The sequence below is a fragment of the Pelophylax lessonae genome (assembly GCF_965119305.1).
Source record: "Pelophylax lessonae genome assembly, chromosome: 1".
Lineage (NCBI taxonomy): Eukaryota > Metazoa > Chordata > Amphibia > Anura > Ranidae > Pelophylax > Pelophylax lessonae.
The window spans coordinates 89,562,617-89,579,393 of NC_138768.1; the positions used below are offsets into that span (position 1 = coordinate 89,562,617).

Below are 16,777 nucleotides of genomic sequence, written 5' to 3' on the forward strand. Positions count from 1 at the left end.
AGCAGTGGTTCTCAGGCGTACACTGTGGCTAAAAGGTTGGATAGCCGACCAAGGTTCCAAAAAAGCATTGGCTAATATCCCCTTTTCAGGAGAACGTCTATTTGGAGCCAACTTAGATGAGATCATTAAGGATCTCACCGGTGGAAAAAGCACCTTTTTACCGCAAAATTTTAAAGGTAGAGGAACTCGTCAAAGACGAGGGCCTTCTTTTTCTGCTCACAAGAGGTTTTTTCGTCCAGCGGGTGAAAAAACTAAGTCCTCCAAGGTTCCTACAGGAGGCGTCAGGGGTCATTGGTCGGGCAAGCAAAAGCCCGCCCCCTCCAGACCTGAAGATAAACCATCCAAAGCCTGAAGGTGCGCCCCCACCCATAACTGGGGTGGGGGGACGTCTTCGCCGGTTCCCGGATCCATGGCTTTCCAGAATCCCGGACAAATGGGTTTGCGAAGTCATAAAGTCAGGGTACAAGATCGAGTTTCGATCTCTCCCACCGGCGCGATTCTTCCCTTCCAATATCCGACTATCTCCGGATCGTCTAGAAGATCTGCGGAGAGCAGTCACAGATCTACTACAACAAGGAGTGGTAGTCCACGTTCCTTGGACAGAACGGTTTCAAGGGTTTTAGTCAAACCTGTTTACAATACCCAGGAAAGAGGGCAAAGTGCGTCCAATTCTGGACTTAAGAGCACTCAATTCTTTCGTCAACATAAGAAGATTCAGAATGGAGTCCATTCGCACGGTAACAGCCTTCCTGCATCCAGGGGATGTCCTAGCGTCCATAGATATCAAGGACGCCTATCTTCACATTCCCATTTTCGCAGGACATCAGCGTTTTCTACGCTTTTCCGTAGAGGAGAACCACTATCAGTTTGTGGCGTTACCTTTCGGTCTCGCCACGGCTCCGCGGGTCTTCACAAAAGTGTTGGCCCCAATGTTGGCACTTCTGCGCCAAAGAGGTATATCGATTCTAGGTTACCTAGACGATCTTCTGCTTCATGCAGAGTCTCCTCAGACCTTGCTACAAAACATAGAAATTACTATGATTTCTTTACAGGAATTCGGGTGGCTGGTGAACCAGCAAAAGTCTTTTCTGGTTCCCACCCAGAGGCTCGAATATCTGGGTCTAATTCTAGACACAGTCAGGACAAGAGTGTTTCTTCCGGTAGGGAAACTTCGAAAGATTCAATCAGCAGTCCAGTTGTTACTGTCCAACAGCTGGTCTTCCCTTCGGACTTGCATGAGGGTTCTGGGGTTGATGGTGGCTTCATTCGAAGCAGTCCCATTTGCCCAGTCCCATACCCGAATTCTTCAGCAAGAGATTCTCCTCAGATGGAATCGGAATCCGGAATCCCTGGACAATCAGATACGATTGAGCAAACAGACCAGAGAGTCTCTGGTTTGGTGGCTTCGGTCTCCAATGCTCAGCCAGGGAAAGTCATTTCTGCCAATATATTGGACGATAGTGACCACGGATGCCAGTCTATCCGGATGGGGAGGAATTCTTGGTCAGTTATCTGTCCAGGGACTTTGGTCCCCGGAAGAATCCAGGTTACCGATAAATGTATTGGAACTGAGAGCGATCAGACTTTGTCTGATTCACTGGACCGAGCAGCTCCAGGGCAGCCCGGTTCGGATCCAGTCGGACAATGCCACGGCCGTGGCTTATGTCAATCACCAGGGGGGCACCAAGAGTGTCCGAGCGGCCAAAGAAGTGGCTTGCATTCTTCGCTGGGCGGAACGATTTGTTCCAGCAATCTCTGCGGTGTTCATTCCGGGGGTGGAGAATTGGCAGGCAGATTATCTCAGCCGTCAGACCCTGGATCAGGGGGAATGGTCCCTCCATCCAGACGTTTTCCACCAGTTGTGCCTACGGTGGGGCACCCCGGATGTGGATCTGTTGGCATCACGATTCAACAGGAAAGTTCAGAGATTCGTGGCTCGCTCCCGCGATCCTCTAGCAGAAACCGCAGACGCACTGATCGCCCCGTGGGGGCAATACCAGCTAATATATGCCTTCCCTCCTCTCGCGTTACTGCCAAGACTTCTTCGCAGGGTAGAGGAGGAAGGAATCCCAGTAATCCTGGTAGCTCCGGACTGGCCTCGTCGAGCCTGGTACGCCGACATGGTCAGACTGGTGGCGGACGTCCCATGGAGACTTCCTCTCAGGGAGGATCTACTGTCTCAGGGACCAATCTTCCATCCTGCTTTACGATCGCTGGCTTTAACGGCCTGGCTATTGAGACCCAGGTGCTGAAGGACAAAGGTTTGTCAGCTTCAGTTATTCCTACTCTAGTTGAAGCAAGGAAAGCGACTTCCAGAAAGATTTATCATCGCACATGGAAGTCCTACATTGCATGGTGTGAACCTTTGGGGTTCCGTCCTCGGTCTTATTCGATTAGTCGAATATTGGCTTTTCTGCAACAAGGGGTTGAGCAGAAACTGGCCTTGAGTACTATCAAGGGTCAGGTCTCAGCATTAGCCATCTTCTTTCAGAAGCCTTTGGCTACTCATTCCTTGGTGCGGAATTTCATCCAGGGGGTGCGACATCTGGCTCCGCCAGTGCACGCGCCGTTACCCCCCTGGGATCTTAATTTAGTGTTGTCGGTTCTTCAGAAACCTCCCTTTGAAGATATTAGGGAGATTCCTCTACCCACGTTGTCCCAGAAGGTGGCCTTCTTGGTGGCTATTACTTCTGCACGCAGGGTGTCAGAACTGGCCGCATTATCTTGTCGTTCACCATATCTGGTGGTTCATAGAGATAAGGTGGTTCTTCGTCCGAATCCATCCTTCCTACCAAAAGTAGTTTCAGAATTTCATCTGAATGAAGAAATTGTATTACCTTCCCTGTGTCCTAAGCCCAGTCATCCTCGGGAATTTGCTTTGCACTCCTTGGATGTGGTCCGGGCGATCAGGGTATAGTTGAAAACGACAGACTCGTTTCGCAAGACGGATTCACTTTTTGTGATCCCAGATGGACCCAAAAAGGGGTTGCCTGCATCTGCCGCGACCATTTCCAGATGGATCAGACAGACGGTAGTGCAGGCTTATTCTATTAAGGGTCGGGAGCCCCCGTTCCCTGTTAAGGCGCACTCCACTCGGGCACTTAGTGCGTCATGGGCCCTTCGCCATCAGGCGTCAGTGGTCCAGGTGTGCAAGGCGGCTACCTGGTCGTCGGTGCATACCTTCTCTAAACATTATAAAGTTGATGTAATGGCATCGTCTGATGCCTCATTTGGCCGCAAGGTTTTGCAGGCCGCAATTTGAGGAGACCAGTGGTCTACCTCGAGGGTTTTTTCCGTTGGAAAATTTTTCTTTAGTCTCATTCTTTGTTTATAATGAGCCTTTAAAACTTCTAGTTTGGCACCGGTTGGGCCTACTAGATTGGATTTGATTTTGTCAATCCCACCCCTCATTTGTGGCACTGCTTCTGGATGTCCCAGCTCTTGAGAATCAAGAAGACTACGTCTGTCAATGAGCGATAGAGAAAAATGGATTTTTGTAAGAACTTACCGTAAAATCCTTTTCTCTTAAGCTCATTGACAGACGTAGTACCCGCCCCTCTATCATTGAGTTGGGTTGGGTTAATTTCTCTGTACTGCTTTAAACAGAACTGATTCCCTGTAGCAGAGAGAGGGAGGATATACCCTCAGGGACTGCCCCCTAGGGTGGAGCCAGAACGTTTTGTCATTCTGCCTAGTCCTACTCCTGCGGAGACAACATAACCCAGCTCTTGAGAATCAAGAAGACTACGTCTGTCAATGAGCTTAAGAGAAAAGGATTTTACGGTAAGTTCTTACAAAAATCCATTTATTGGTTGCAAGCTAGATGTGCATATATTTTGTCACAACAAAGAGTTAAATGCTCAACTCTAGGGTGGAGAAAAGAAAATGAACCCTTGTGGAGGGGTTTCCAAAGTCGAGGTAAAATTGTGCGACGTTGAAGTCGCACAAGTGTGAAAGGGGCCTTAAGCTGAACTCTAGTAATTAGGCAAAATCTACCCTTGCTGTGGGATCACTCTTTGTACTGCAAGGGTTAAATGCTTGTTTAGGGGTGCAAAAAAGTTTTTCTGGCATTTTTTCTTTTGAGTGGGGTCCTTCTTTAACTTATCTGTATAGAAAATTGCAGAATATTTAGTAAACTGCATAACTTTGCTGAGCTGGCTGATAAGGAAGCTGGGCAGTGATCTGTAATTTGTACATTCAACACAGCTCCTGGCTTGAGCCAGTGCAGGCGAATCTAGGTCACATTTTGGGAACTTTGTTGGCAAAGTACAATGAGTCATTTATATGCACAGCCTTTAAAGGGGAACTGTAGCGTTTTTTAACCACTTAAACCCCAGAAGATTTTACCCCCTTCCTGACCAGGGCCTATTTTGCTATTCGGCACTGCGTGACTTTAACAGACAATTGCGCGGTCGTGCGACGCTGTACCTAAACGAATTTGACGTCATTTTTTCCCCACAAACAGAGCTTTCTTTTGGTGGTATTTGATCACCTGTGCTTTTTTTTGATCATGCGCTATAAACAAAAAAAGAGCGTAAATTTTGCAAAAATAACAATATTTTTCACTTTTTTTATATGAAATTCCCAAAAAAAAATGTAAAAATCAACATTTTTTTAACATTTTAGGCCAATTAGTTTTATGCTACATATGTTTGGTAAAAAAAAATCGCAAAACCTGTATTTTGATTGGTTTGCGCAAAAGTTATTGCGTTTACTAACTAAGGGAAAGATTTTTGTCTTTTTTTTTTTTTTTAACGAGTAATGGCGGTGATCTGCTGTTTTTTTTTTTTTTTTTTTTTCTTTTGCGGAACTGCGACATTGCGGCGGACAGATCGGACCCTTGACTGACATTTTTGACACTTTTGGGGCTACCAGTGATATTACTGCAGTAATCAGTGCTATACATATGCACTGTTACTGTAAAAATGACACTGCCAGTGAAGAGGGTAACTTTTTTTTTTTGAGAGGGAGGGGTTAAGTGTGTCCCTAGGGGCGTGATTCTTACTGTGATTGGATGTGGCTACTGGTGTAAGAACAGAGATCAACGGTCCTACATAGCAGAACCGTATGATCTCCATTCTTACACAGGGGAGAATGACAGGCGGCTTTGTTTACATTAGCCGCCTGCCTTTCTCCTGCTCTAACGGACAATCGCGAGTGCCTGGCAGACATCGGGTCCGCCAGGCACACGCGCGGGGGGGGGCGTGGCGTGACCGAGCGGGAGTGCGCCTGTGAGGGGCTGACCGCTGCAATAAATAGTTGTGCGGCGGTGGGCAAGTGGTTAATATGTGATGTCTCTTGGGGCTCATGCACATGAGACAGTTTGACAGCGTTCAGTATGAAAAGCCGGTGATAAGAGGCGCATTATACAGCCAGCCACCTGTCAAAGTCAGACAGGATGAAATAAATGGTTGGTTGCTGTTCCAATCAGTACTCCCATTTAGGGCTGTATGTGTTGTTGGACATATGACACATATATGCAATTCCTGTGAACTGAGCGCATTAAAAACAGCGTATTTTTACTGGTGCAGCACAGCCCAATGCACATGGTGTCAGTAAGCCCTGATAGACGAACCATTCATATAGAGCTGCACGATTCTGGATAAAAGGAGAATCAAGATTTTTTTTTTGTTTAGAATAAATAACACGATTCTTGGCGTACGATCATCTTTTACATTATACAGAAAAATTGGGCTCACTTTGCTGTTTTTTTTTTTTTTTAATTCATTAACCACTTAACGACTGCCCACGGCAGATTTACTGCAGCAGGCAGCTGCTCCTGGGCAAACCAAGGTAGTACTACGTCGCTTGCTCAGGAGACTCTAGGGAGCGAGCGTGCGTCAGCCAGGGACCCAGTGCGTGTGACTGGCGGTTCCGGCGGCCGACCACTCGCAATCTCCCGCAGCTGAGAGAGAAGGTCAGACGGCTGATGTAAACGCAGCCATCTGTCATTCTCCCTGAAGTGATCACAGGCCATGCGATCCTGCTATATAGGATCACATGTCTCTGTGATGACTTCACAAGCCACGCCCCCTGACAGAATTACGCCCCTAGGGACACATTTAACCCCTTGATCACCCATACTGTTAACCCCTTCTCTGCCAGTGTCATTATTACAGTAACAGTGCATATTTTTTAGCACAGATTACTGTAGTAATGTCACTGGTCCCCCCAAAAGTGTCAAAAATGTCAGGGGTCCAATCTGTCCGCCGCAATGTCGCAGTCCTGCAAAAAATCGCAGATCGCCCGCCATTACTAGTGAAAAAAACAAAAATGACAGAAATATTTCCGTAGTTAGTAAATGCAATAACTTTTGCGCAAACCAATCAAAATACGCTTATTGCGATTTTTTTTTTTTTTTTTTTACCAAAAATATGTAGCAGAAAACAAATTGGCCTGGATGAAGTGGCAGAAATGTAGAGCTTCCCTTTAGGGGTGAAGTTCCACTTTGATATATTTTAAGCATGTTCTTTACTTGTAAAAGCCTCCCTTGTGTAGACATCCAAAAGCCCCGAGACTGCTGCTGAGCACTGGCATATTGGAAGTGATGTCACCAGTCCCCCCGGACTCGGAGCTGTCACTCAAGCACTCCTCTTCACTCCTCTGACATTTATCTGACAAATTGAAATCCATAGATTCTTAGCAGTCTCTAAAAATTGCAAACACCATGTTATTTAGCCCGCTTAGGCTTTGGGCCCATTCATGCCAGGGTGATAGTTTGGGGTTATTTTAACCACTTCAGCTCCAGAAGGTTTTACCCCCTTAATGACCAGGCCGTTTTTTGCGATTCTGCACTGCGTTACTTTAACGAACAATTGCACGGTCGTGCGACGCTGTACCCAAATACAATTGATGTTCTTTTTTTCCCACAAATAGAGCTTTCTTTTGGTGGTATTCTATCACCTCTGCGGTTTTTAGATTTTGCGCTATAAACAAAAAAACGCCATCTTTTTTACTTTCTGCTATAAAACATTCCCAATAAATAGTTTTTTTAAATTATTAGTTTAGGCAAATTTTGTATTCAGCTACATATTTTTGGTAAAACAAAAAACCCAAAAAGCGTATTTTAATTGGTTTGCGCAAAAGTTATAGCGTTTACAAACTACGGGATAGATTTTTGGACTTCCTATTTATTTATTTTTTTGTTTTGATTAGTAATGGTGGCAATCTGCATTTTTTTAGCGGGACTGCGATATTGCGGCGACGGATCGGACCTCTAACTGACATTTTTTTACACTTTTTTGGGGACCAGTGACATTAATACAGTAAATATTATGCACTGTTACTGTATAAATGACACTGGCACGGAAGGGGTTAACACTGGGGGTGATCAAAGGGGTTAATGTATGCTTACTCACCGTGGGGGAGGGGGGGGTGGGAGGGCTCTGTGACAGGCAGAGAGAGATCAGGGTTGTAGCTTAGCTGAAACTCCTGATCTCTCCCTGCCTGTCTGACAGAAGACTCGCCTGCTTTGTTTACATAAGTAGGCGGGTCTTCTGTCAGTTTCTCTGACGATCACGGGAGGCCCGCAGCCCGCCTCCCGCTGTGTCTAAACACAGCATGCACCGCCGAGACCTCGTGCACGAAATCACATAGTACTACGTGGTTTTGCGCAGCCAAGCCGCCCTGCCGCAGTGACACTACGGTGGGCGGTCGGCAAGAGGTTAATGTAGGGCTGGGCAAAAAATCGACTAAATCGATTTTTTTAGTGTAAAACGATTTTTTTTTTTCAAACTCGAGTTTTTTGCCACTATAGTTTTTTCTATAGCGCGATATGAGCCAGCCCCCGCCCCGCGTAACCATAGACAGTACACACACTAGCCGCCCCTTCAACTGCTCACTTGAGCTCTGAGTCTCTTTACCGTGTTCACTGATAACTTCTCTTCCCTCACCTCACCGAGCGCACCATGTGACCGCGCTGCGCCGCCATTGGCCCAACGTCTTTGCATGTTCATGAGCGGCGCTTGCCCGCGCGCCACGTGGCAGCCCGCCGCGCCATTGGCTGGCAAACGCTCTGCGCATTTGCATATGCATGAGGCTGGGTTTGGCATTTTGTAGAGGTTGGCCGTCGGGGCTTCTGGGAGTTGTAGTCTGCCGGAGACCTCTGTATACGGGTCTATGTTTACAATGGCTCGGATGACTTTATGCCAACCGGTGGGGGGGTATGGTAATGAGAGCAAGTGCTGGAGAGGTGTAGATTGGAGGAGGCTGGCCCATTGTGGCCTGAGCTCACTGTGAAGCAGGCGGGCACATGGTGCATGTGGGGTCAGGAGCCCATTGCTGCCCCTAAGGCATGCCAGGTTATCCCTGCTCCATGTGACCTGAAACTCCAGGCTGCTGGATTCTATCATCAGTCCTGCTTCATGTATGGCACTGCACCACAAATATTATTACCCACTTCACATCCAGAAGATTTACCCCCCTCCCCCTCCTCCCCTTCATGACCAGGCCATTTTTTTTTTTAAATACAGCTCTGCATTACTTTAACTTGCAATTGCGCAGTCGTGCGCCATTATTTTTTGCGCTGTAAACAAAAAAGAAGACCAACAATTTTGAAAAAAATATATATTTTTTTACTTTCTGCTAATAAAACGTTCGGAAGATCGTTATTTTCTTTCTATTTTATTCTATTGTTTTTTTTAAATCTATTTAATTTGAATTTATTCTATTCTACGCATTTTAACTCTTGAGGACAATCATAGCAATAAAGTTGCACTTTTGACACTATATCTGATGTCTGCAGTCATTTTCTAAGTGCATTGAAAAAAAAAATCGAAAATCGAATCGAAACTCAAATTTTTCTTTAAAAATCGAAGATTTTTTTTTAGGCAAAATCGCCCAGCCCTAGGTTAAAGTCACACATTATCATTCGTTGTATTATTGCATCGCATTCATTTGAAATGAACCACAAAATAGTCTAAAATCATACCTGCGTTATTTTTGGTAATGCGCTGCGAAGTACAGTGGCTACTTTGTGTTGTGCAGCAATGGAAGTGAGAGGTGGGATGGGGGGGGGGGGGGGGGGGGTATTCAGAATGAGTAACAACCCGCAGTCCACCAATACACGTTGTCTTCACTCAGTGGAGTATGCAGTGTAGTGACTGGCCTCAGGTGATAAACAAAGATAAAACAAATCCTCTTACGCAGCGATGTCCACAAGTCCCTTTGGCAGTCCTAGACTCTCCCTCCTTATTAGCTGAGACACAGCCACGGCGCCATAGGTTCCTATGGCTGTCAATCAAAGCCAATTAGCCAATCAGGAAAGAGTGGGGGCAGGGCTGGACCACAGCTCCATGTCTGAATTGACACACAGAGCTGTAGCTCGGCTCGGGTGCCCCCATAGCAAGCTGCTTGCTGTGGGGGCACTCGACAGGAGGGAGCGGCCAGGAGCAGGAGGAGGATCTGGGCTGCTCTGTGCAAAACCAACTGCACAGAGGAGGTAAGTATACCATGTTTGTTATTTTTCTTTAAAAAAAAAGAGACTTTACAATCACACAGTAAATCTTTTATTTCGGGGTTAACGCTATTGTATGTTTCCTTTCAGGAGGACTGACGTGCCAGACAGGGAGACAAGAGTGACATCCAGCCAAAATGGCGGGCCTCCTGAGATCCATAGCAACCAACTGTACAAGCCCCCTCTTCAGCAATGTCATCTCCCTGAAGGTTCAGACTGTGAAGACGCCATGTCTCCGCATGTTCCGTACACACAAAGTCCTCTGGTGCCAGAAGCCTGAGAGGCCAGGTAACGTACAGTCAAGACCCTGGGCACAGGACTAAATGTATACTATTCTGAGAAGCAGTGGTTTTATGAAATGTTGACTATGTTTGCTTTGGCTATTTAACTAAATTATGAAAAACCCACCCTTACACCCAAATCACAAACAGAAATATCAGCACAAGGGACATAACTTACAGTCAGTAGGATGCGTCCCTTGTGCCGATTCCTCTTCTGTTAGTGAAAATCTTCCTCCATCCTGCCCGTCCCCACCCCCATCGCCATAATCTTCTGGTGCCATCAGGGTACTATACCTAATGGGCTGTCACAGGGTCTCGACTATGCCCGCTCTGTCAGAGGAGCCCCACTACAGCTTATATGAATGAAGTGCGAGCTAAGAATGGATGACAGGTGGAAGATTGACAGCTCTGTCCCCTCCATTCACAGATACTGTTTTATTGCTAGAAGCTGTAGTATGGCTTCTATGAGTGGAGCAGCTGGGTGGAAATGGCGGGTATATTCCCGCCAGTGAACCAGTGATAGCCCATTAGTTGTATTAACCCCCGCCACACCAGGAGATTATGATGGGGGGGGGGGGAAGGGGAGAAGGATGGAGAAACATTTTCCCTAACAAAAGTGGAATCGGCACTAGGGGCACACCCTATTGTCACTGTAAGTTATGTCCCTTGTGCTGATTTTTCTGTTTATCTGGCATTTTGGCTGACAGCAGGGGGGGTTTACCCACGTTCCCGGTGGCTGCCGCCAGAAGGGATTGTGTGTAAATTCTGATAAAGCAGGTGGAAGCATTCAGTCGATTGCGTTGCCATCCAATTGCTCACACACGCCACGCTGGTAATGGCATCCGCAGGGTTTTATAACCGTATACAAAGTCGAATTGCCTTTTAAACATTGCTTTGCATAACAATTACCTAAACAATGCATGCATTTTACATGCGTTTCTTCACCTGCTGTACATTTCATTCTGGATTGTGTAATGGTATGTGGTTGTTATGGTGGGCAGTATACTTTACAAGGAAGTAAACCTTGAATGCATTCTTCCTTTATACACCTGTCACCTGAAACCGCTCTGCTTTGGAGTTTTCCTGCCACAGCTAGACAAAGCTTGCAGAGAAAGAGAAAGTTGTGTGCTAACACAGTTCTGAGTTTACTAGTAGTGAAATCTTGATAAGCCGGTAAGTTGATGATTAATTGTTGCTGGTAGTAGAGGTCAAATCAAGAGCAGTGCCAGGCATCTCCCAGTTTCATGGCTTATAGGCAAATTGGTCTTTATATTAATTACAAAGTGACTTCTCTAGCAATTATTATATGTCCTATATCGACATTTAGCAAAAGTGTAGATTTCCTGTAAAGAGAATTTATACGTTTTTTTTATTTTATTTTTTTTTATTTTGGAGTTTGACTTTGATTGGTCTCTTTTTCCACTTCTAATAGTAAGTAGGACAGGTATCTAAAGAACCCCCAATTCCAGTTACACTATATTACCAAAAATATTGGGACGCCTGCCTTTACACACACATGAACTTCAATGTCATCCCAGTCTTAGTCCGTAGGGTTCAATATTGAGTTGGCCCACCCTTTGCAGCTATAACAGCTACAACTCTTCTGGGAAGGCTGTCCACAAGGTTTAGGAGTGTGTCTATGGGGATGTTTGACCATTTTTCCATAAATACATTTGTGAGGTCCGGCACTGATGTGGACGAGAAGATCCACTCTAATTCATCCCAAAGGTGTTCTAGCGGGTTGAGGTGCAGCCAGTCAAGTTCCTCCACCCCAAACTCACTCATGTCTTTATGGACCTTGCTTTGTCTTGCTGCTCCTAACTTTGTGGGTACAGTTTGGGGATGGCCCCTTCTTGTTCCAACGTGCCCAGTGCACAAAGCAAGGTCTTTCTTTAAAAAACCAAAACAAAAACAGCAGTAGTGGTTGCGGATACCTGTCAGATATAGGTACCCGCTTACTAAGAAAAAAAATCCTTTACACTACAGGCAAAAGGGGAGGGGAGGATCAGCGGAACTTCTATTTGTAAAGTGGAAGTTGCGCTTTAACTCTGCTGTTGGTAAAGCTCATGATCCCTGCTGACTGAAAAGCTCTGACTGACTTTTAAATAAAGCGAACTATAAGGGCAAGTCCACACCACAGAAACGCAGTCCCGATGCGTTTCTACATGCACATTTTTTGATGCTTTCCGGTTCATTTTTCCCTTGTTGTTTTTTTCCCCCAAAGTCCCCCCCCCCCCCCCCCCATTTGCTGTAATGCATTCTGGTGCATTTGTGATGCCATCTGGTGAATTTCTGATGTGTTTTGCTGCAGTTCCTTGCAGAAAAACTGCAGCTTGTTCTGCTTTAGTCGACCATTTGAAATCCATGCTTTTGTTGCAGAACAAAAATCACTGGGCTGTGTGTGGTGTGAGCCAGCCTTAAGACTTAGCACATTTTTTATTTTTATTTTAATGTTTCTTGGGTGTATTTTAGGATTTAGCCCCCTGTTCACATCAGGCTGATTTGACATGTTAGATCACATGCCAAATCGGAGCCTATTGCCCTGAAGGGCAATGTGAGAATCGGTGCGACGTTGACTTTGTGGCACCGCACCGATTCACAAAAGTAGTTCCTGTACTACTTTTGAAAACTTCAGGGGCGATTTCAATAGACATCTGTGCATGAACCCGCACAGATGTCTTTCAAATCGCCCCCCCCCCCAAGTCGGACTGAAATGTGGGGCTGAAATCGTACGAGTTCAGCTGAACTCGCACAATTTCAAACCCCCCTCAATTTGAATGAGGGTTAAAACCAAATCTCTCGCTCTCGAGTTCTCTCTCGCTCTCGAGTTCTCTCTCGCTCTCGAGTTCTCTCTCGCTCTCTCTCTCTCTCTCTCTCTCGTTCTTTCGTTCTCTCTCTCTCCCGTTCGTTTCTCTCATTCTCTCTCTCGTTTCTCTCTCTCTCTCGTTTCTCTCTCTCTCTCGTTTCTCTCTCTCTCGTTTCTCTCTCTCTCTCTCTTGTTTCTCTCTCTCTCTTGTTTCTCTCTCTCTCTTGTTTCTCTCTCTCTCTCGTTTCTCTCTCTCGTTTCTCTCTCTCGTTTCTCTATCTCTCTCTCTATCTCTCTCTCTATCTCTCTCTCTATCTCTCTCTCTATCTCTCTCTCGTTTCTCTATCTCTCTCTCGTTTCATAGCAAAGTTTAAAATAATCTGCTAGTTCTAAACTATAGTCAGTTTCCATGCGTTTACCTGTACTGGACATGCAGCATTTGGAAAATGAGCCCAGTCAACTATATGGTCTGTGTGTCTGTGTCTAAAATTAGCAGGCTGACCTTGTATAGGAAAGACTGCAACTGTACATGCTAAAGGCATTTTCAAAATGGACCTTTTTTGGCAAGTCTGAGGGAAGAATGGTCACAGGCAGCTAGAAACAAATTTGCATTACAAAATGAGAGATTGAGAATGAACTGAGACTGTCTGGACAATTTCTTTTAAGCTTCAGTGCCTTGAAAAACTGAAATCCAAAGTATATGCATTGTTTTTGACAGTGATTCAACTAGCATTGTTTGAATGAGGTCAGCAATAAGATTGGGTTTCAATTAAAGGGTGAGAACACTTACCATGGGCCCTAATCCCCCTCCCCAGCCTACTTACCTGTCCCTGTTCTGCTGTGACCCTTTTCATACATTCTTCCTTGCCCCATACAGCCTCTTCTTTAGGCTAAAGTTTTACATCTATGAGGGGAGCAAATATGCATGTGATAGCACGCATTCCTTGTGCATGCAGCCGTACACAAAATGCATGTGGGGGGGGGGGTGGGGCTGGTGTAACTCTTGGGCTGCATTCACATGTCAGCGTATTGATCACGGGCAGAATCGCAGCGATTCCGCCCGCGATCCGGAAATCATTGCAAATCGCGGGACGCATGTGCATTGCCCGTGATTTGCCATAGCACCCCAAACGCTGTGCGATGTTGCAGCGATTTCCGCCTGCCGAATCGCGGTAACATCGCACAAAAAAAATCGCGGGATGCATTACGCGCCAAAGAAGCTCTTGTACTTTTTTGGGCGTAATGCGTCCTGCGATTTTTACCGCGATTCGGCCAGATGGAAATCGCGGCAACATCGCACAGCGTTTGGGGTGCTATTGCAAATCACGGGCAACGCACAGGCGTTCCGCGATTTGCAATGATTTCCGGATCACCGGCGGAATCGCAGCGATTCTGCCCGCGATCAATACGCTGACATGTGAATGCAGCCTTGGGGCTCATTCACACATGATGCAGTGTAATGCATTTTTGACTGCATGCCAAGTTTATTCAGTAAAAATCCTCAAATCGGGTCTTGCTCCTCCCACACAGGCTCAGTGTGGATGCCATGTATTTCAGTGGAAAATTCCTACACCATCTTTACAGTGAAATGTAGTGGCACATGTAATGTGTCCATTAGTATGAGTGGTAAAGGTGACTTTGTGGTTTAAAAGAAGCCATAGATTATAGAAATGGGGCATACTGCCATTTTTATTAAAGGTACAAGTCCCGAGGCTGCCACCATGATCCTGAATTCAAAGCTTTGCATCTCAGAATCGGTGACCTAAGATTCTAAATTAAACCAATGTTGCATTTTAGGAAAGTGTTTAAAATTGTATGGCTTTTGCAGTTCTAACCTTCGTATTTTGTGTTCCCTCCAGGAATCCCATACAAGCAGCTGACAGTTGGTGTCCCAAAGGAGATCTTTCAGAATGAGAAAAGAGTGGCACTGTCTCCTGCTGGTGTCCAGGCTCTGGTTAAGCAAGGCTTCAATGTTGTGGTCGAATCTGGAGCTGGTGAGGCCTCAAAATTCTCAGACGATCAGTATAAAGAGGCTGGGGCGAAAATCCAAGGAACCAAGGAAGTGTTTGCATCAGACCTCATTGTTAAAGTAAAGAACTTTTATTTTGTATTATATTATTTTACATTCTATATGTAACCTGTCCTGCCTACCAAGAGAGATTAAAAGCCAGTTTACTTATCCAGGCACTATTCAATGTCCTGTCCATATACTGTTCTACATTTCACTCAAAGCAATACAGTTTGGTCAGAGCTGTGAATGGATAGTGAAGGAACATCAGTTTACTGATAAGGTCATCTCTGTGCTCTGTCTTCAATCAGCAAGCTGCCTTTGTTAGATTCACAGCACTGCAGAAAGCGGTAAAGCATCACTGGCTAAGAGTAGTGCCCCAACCTCTCCTCTTCTGAGAACTTATGTGTATGGATTTACAAAAGAATGGTACAAAGACACGTTGGGGTTAATTTACTGAAACTGAAGAGTGCAAAATCTGGTGCAGCTTTTCATGATAGCCAATCCGCTTGCAACTTCAGCTTGTTCAGTTAAGCTTTACAAAAAAACTGGAAGCTGATTGGTTTCTATGCACAGCTGCATTGATTTTGCACTCTCCAGCTGCTATAAGCGGTTATACCGAGGCCATGGGTGCAGCTGTCAGCCATAAACACGGTATTAAAGTTTTCAGCCAATGATTCCCTAACCTGTAAAAGTGATCTGAGTGGCTGATTAGCCGCTAAAAGATTTTTACAAGCAGCGGGAGGGGTCGTTTCCCCCATCCCCTCCAGCGCTGCTCTCCTGTGCACATACCTTGTTTTCTGGGCTCTCGTGTTGCACTGGGGATCCCGGTATCCGATCTGGCGGTTGAAGCTGCTTGCAATAGAGGTGATCTGGGACCTAAACATTCCGATCATGCCTATAGCCTAGGAGACTGGAAGCGACAAGCATTTTGTCATTTCCAGTTAGGGAAAGTGTAAACAACAGAGACATTTTTTGTTCCTTTCAAGGGTAGGGGAGAGATCTTTATCTAAAGCTAAAAGGTTTTTTACCTTAATGCATTCTCTGCATTAGGGTAAAAAAACTTCCAATACCATCCCCCCCCTATTGGCCATTGGCTCCTGCTGCTGTCAGTCAAACCTTGTGAGAATGGAGCAGGGGGCATGGTCAAGCTGTACTCTATGTATAGGGTGAATAAATGTCATCAGCACGCCAAGGATTCCTCAAAAGGGTCCTAAGCTTTATTCACATGGTCACACGATACTCATATGGCAACGTGAAGGGGCCCTGCATGGCTCCGAAACATGTGAATAAAACTTTGGACCTTTTTGAGGAATCCTTGGTGTGCTGATAAGATGTTTTCACTCTGATTTATCTATGATTTCCAACCGGTGATCATTGCAGCACCCAGCATTACTACAGCCATTTTCAGGAATGTGTGTGCGGGGAATATTGCATTTGTAATGTGTGTATAGTCGCACGCAGCCTGGCTCGGGCGCACTCCCATACTTGTACCCCTATAGCACTGAGCTTACAGGGGACCCCAGAAGAGGTGGTAAGGGACCACATTCTCTAAAACCATTGCACAGGGCAGATAAGTATAACATCTTTTTCTTTTTTTTAGAAAAAAATGTGTCTTTAGAATCTCTTTAATATATATGTATTTGCAGTACACAGTGGACATTTGTGTGTATAATCTATAATGGGAGCGAGAGAGAGAGACCAAAAATCATAATGGTTTCCCCTTTATGTGAAACTTTTGTGTTTTCTTCCAGATTCGGGCACCAATGCTGAACCAAGCTCTGGGTATTCATGAAGTGGACCTGTTCAAACCATCCTCCACTCTGGTCAGCTTTGTTTACCCGGCACAGAACCCAGATCTGCTGAACAAATTGTCAGAGAAGAAAGCAACGGTCTTGGCCATGGACCAGGTGCCACGTGTAACTATCGCCCAGGGATACGATGCTCTGAGCTCCATGGCAAACATTGCTGGGTGAGGGTCCTTTCATGTTGTGACATGAAGTTTGAGTAAATAATGTCATCTTTGGGCCATGATAGAGCGACCAGCCGCTTTGGCCTAGACAGCTCTGTGTTGTAATGGTTTAACTTTGCCCTCTTTATTTATTTTTTTGTGTGTGTGAGTCTAGATTGAGTTGAACAGTTATCCATTGATGTTAATTCAATATTTTCTGTTCTTTATATGTGCTTTTTGTTCTTTTATTTACAGTATCTCACAAAAGTGAGTACAC

General features: G+C 45.5%; 1 protein-coding gene across 1 annotated transcript in view; it reads left to right on the plus strand.

Annotated features, from left to right (window-relative positions):
* The window catches only part of NNT (nicotinamide nucleotide transhydrogenase), a 245,293-nt gene that overhangs the window by 16,492 nt on the left and 212,024 nt on the right, over positions 1-16,777 (plus strand). Inside the window, exons 2-4 of the mRNA XM_082252359.1 lie at positions 9,545-9,742; positions 14,401-14,630; positions 16,304-16,521. Of these exons, the coding sequence (XP_082108485.1) occupies positions 9,592-9,742; positions 14,401-14,630; positions 16,304-16,521 (599 nt within the window). The 5' untranslated portion in view covers positions 9,545-9,591. The remainder of the gene's footprint in view (positions 1-9,544; positions 9,743-14,400; positions 14,631-16,303; positions 16,522-16,777) is intronic.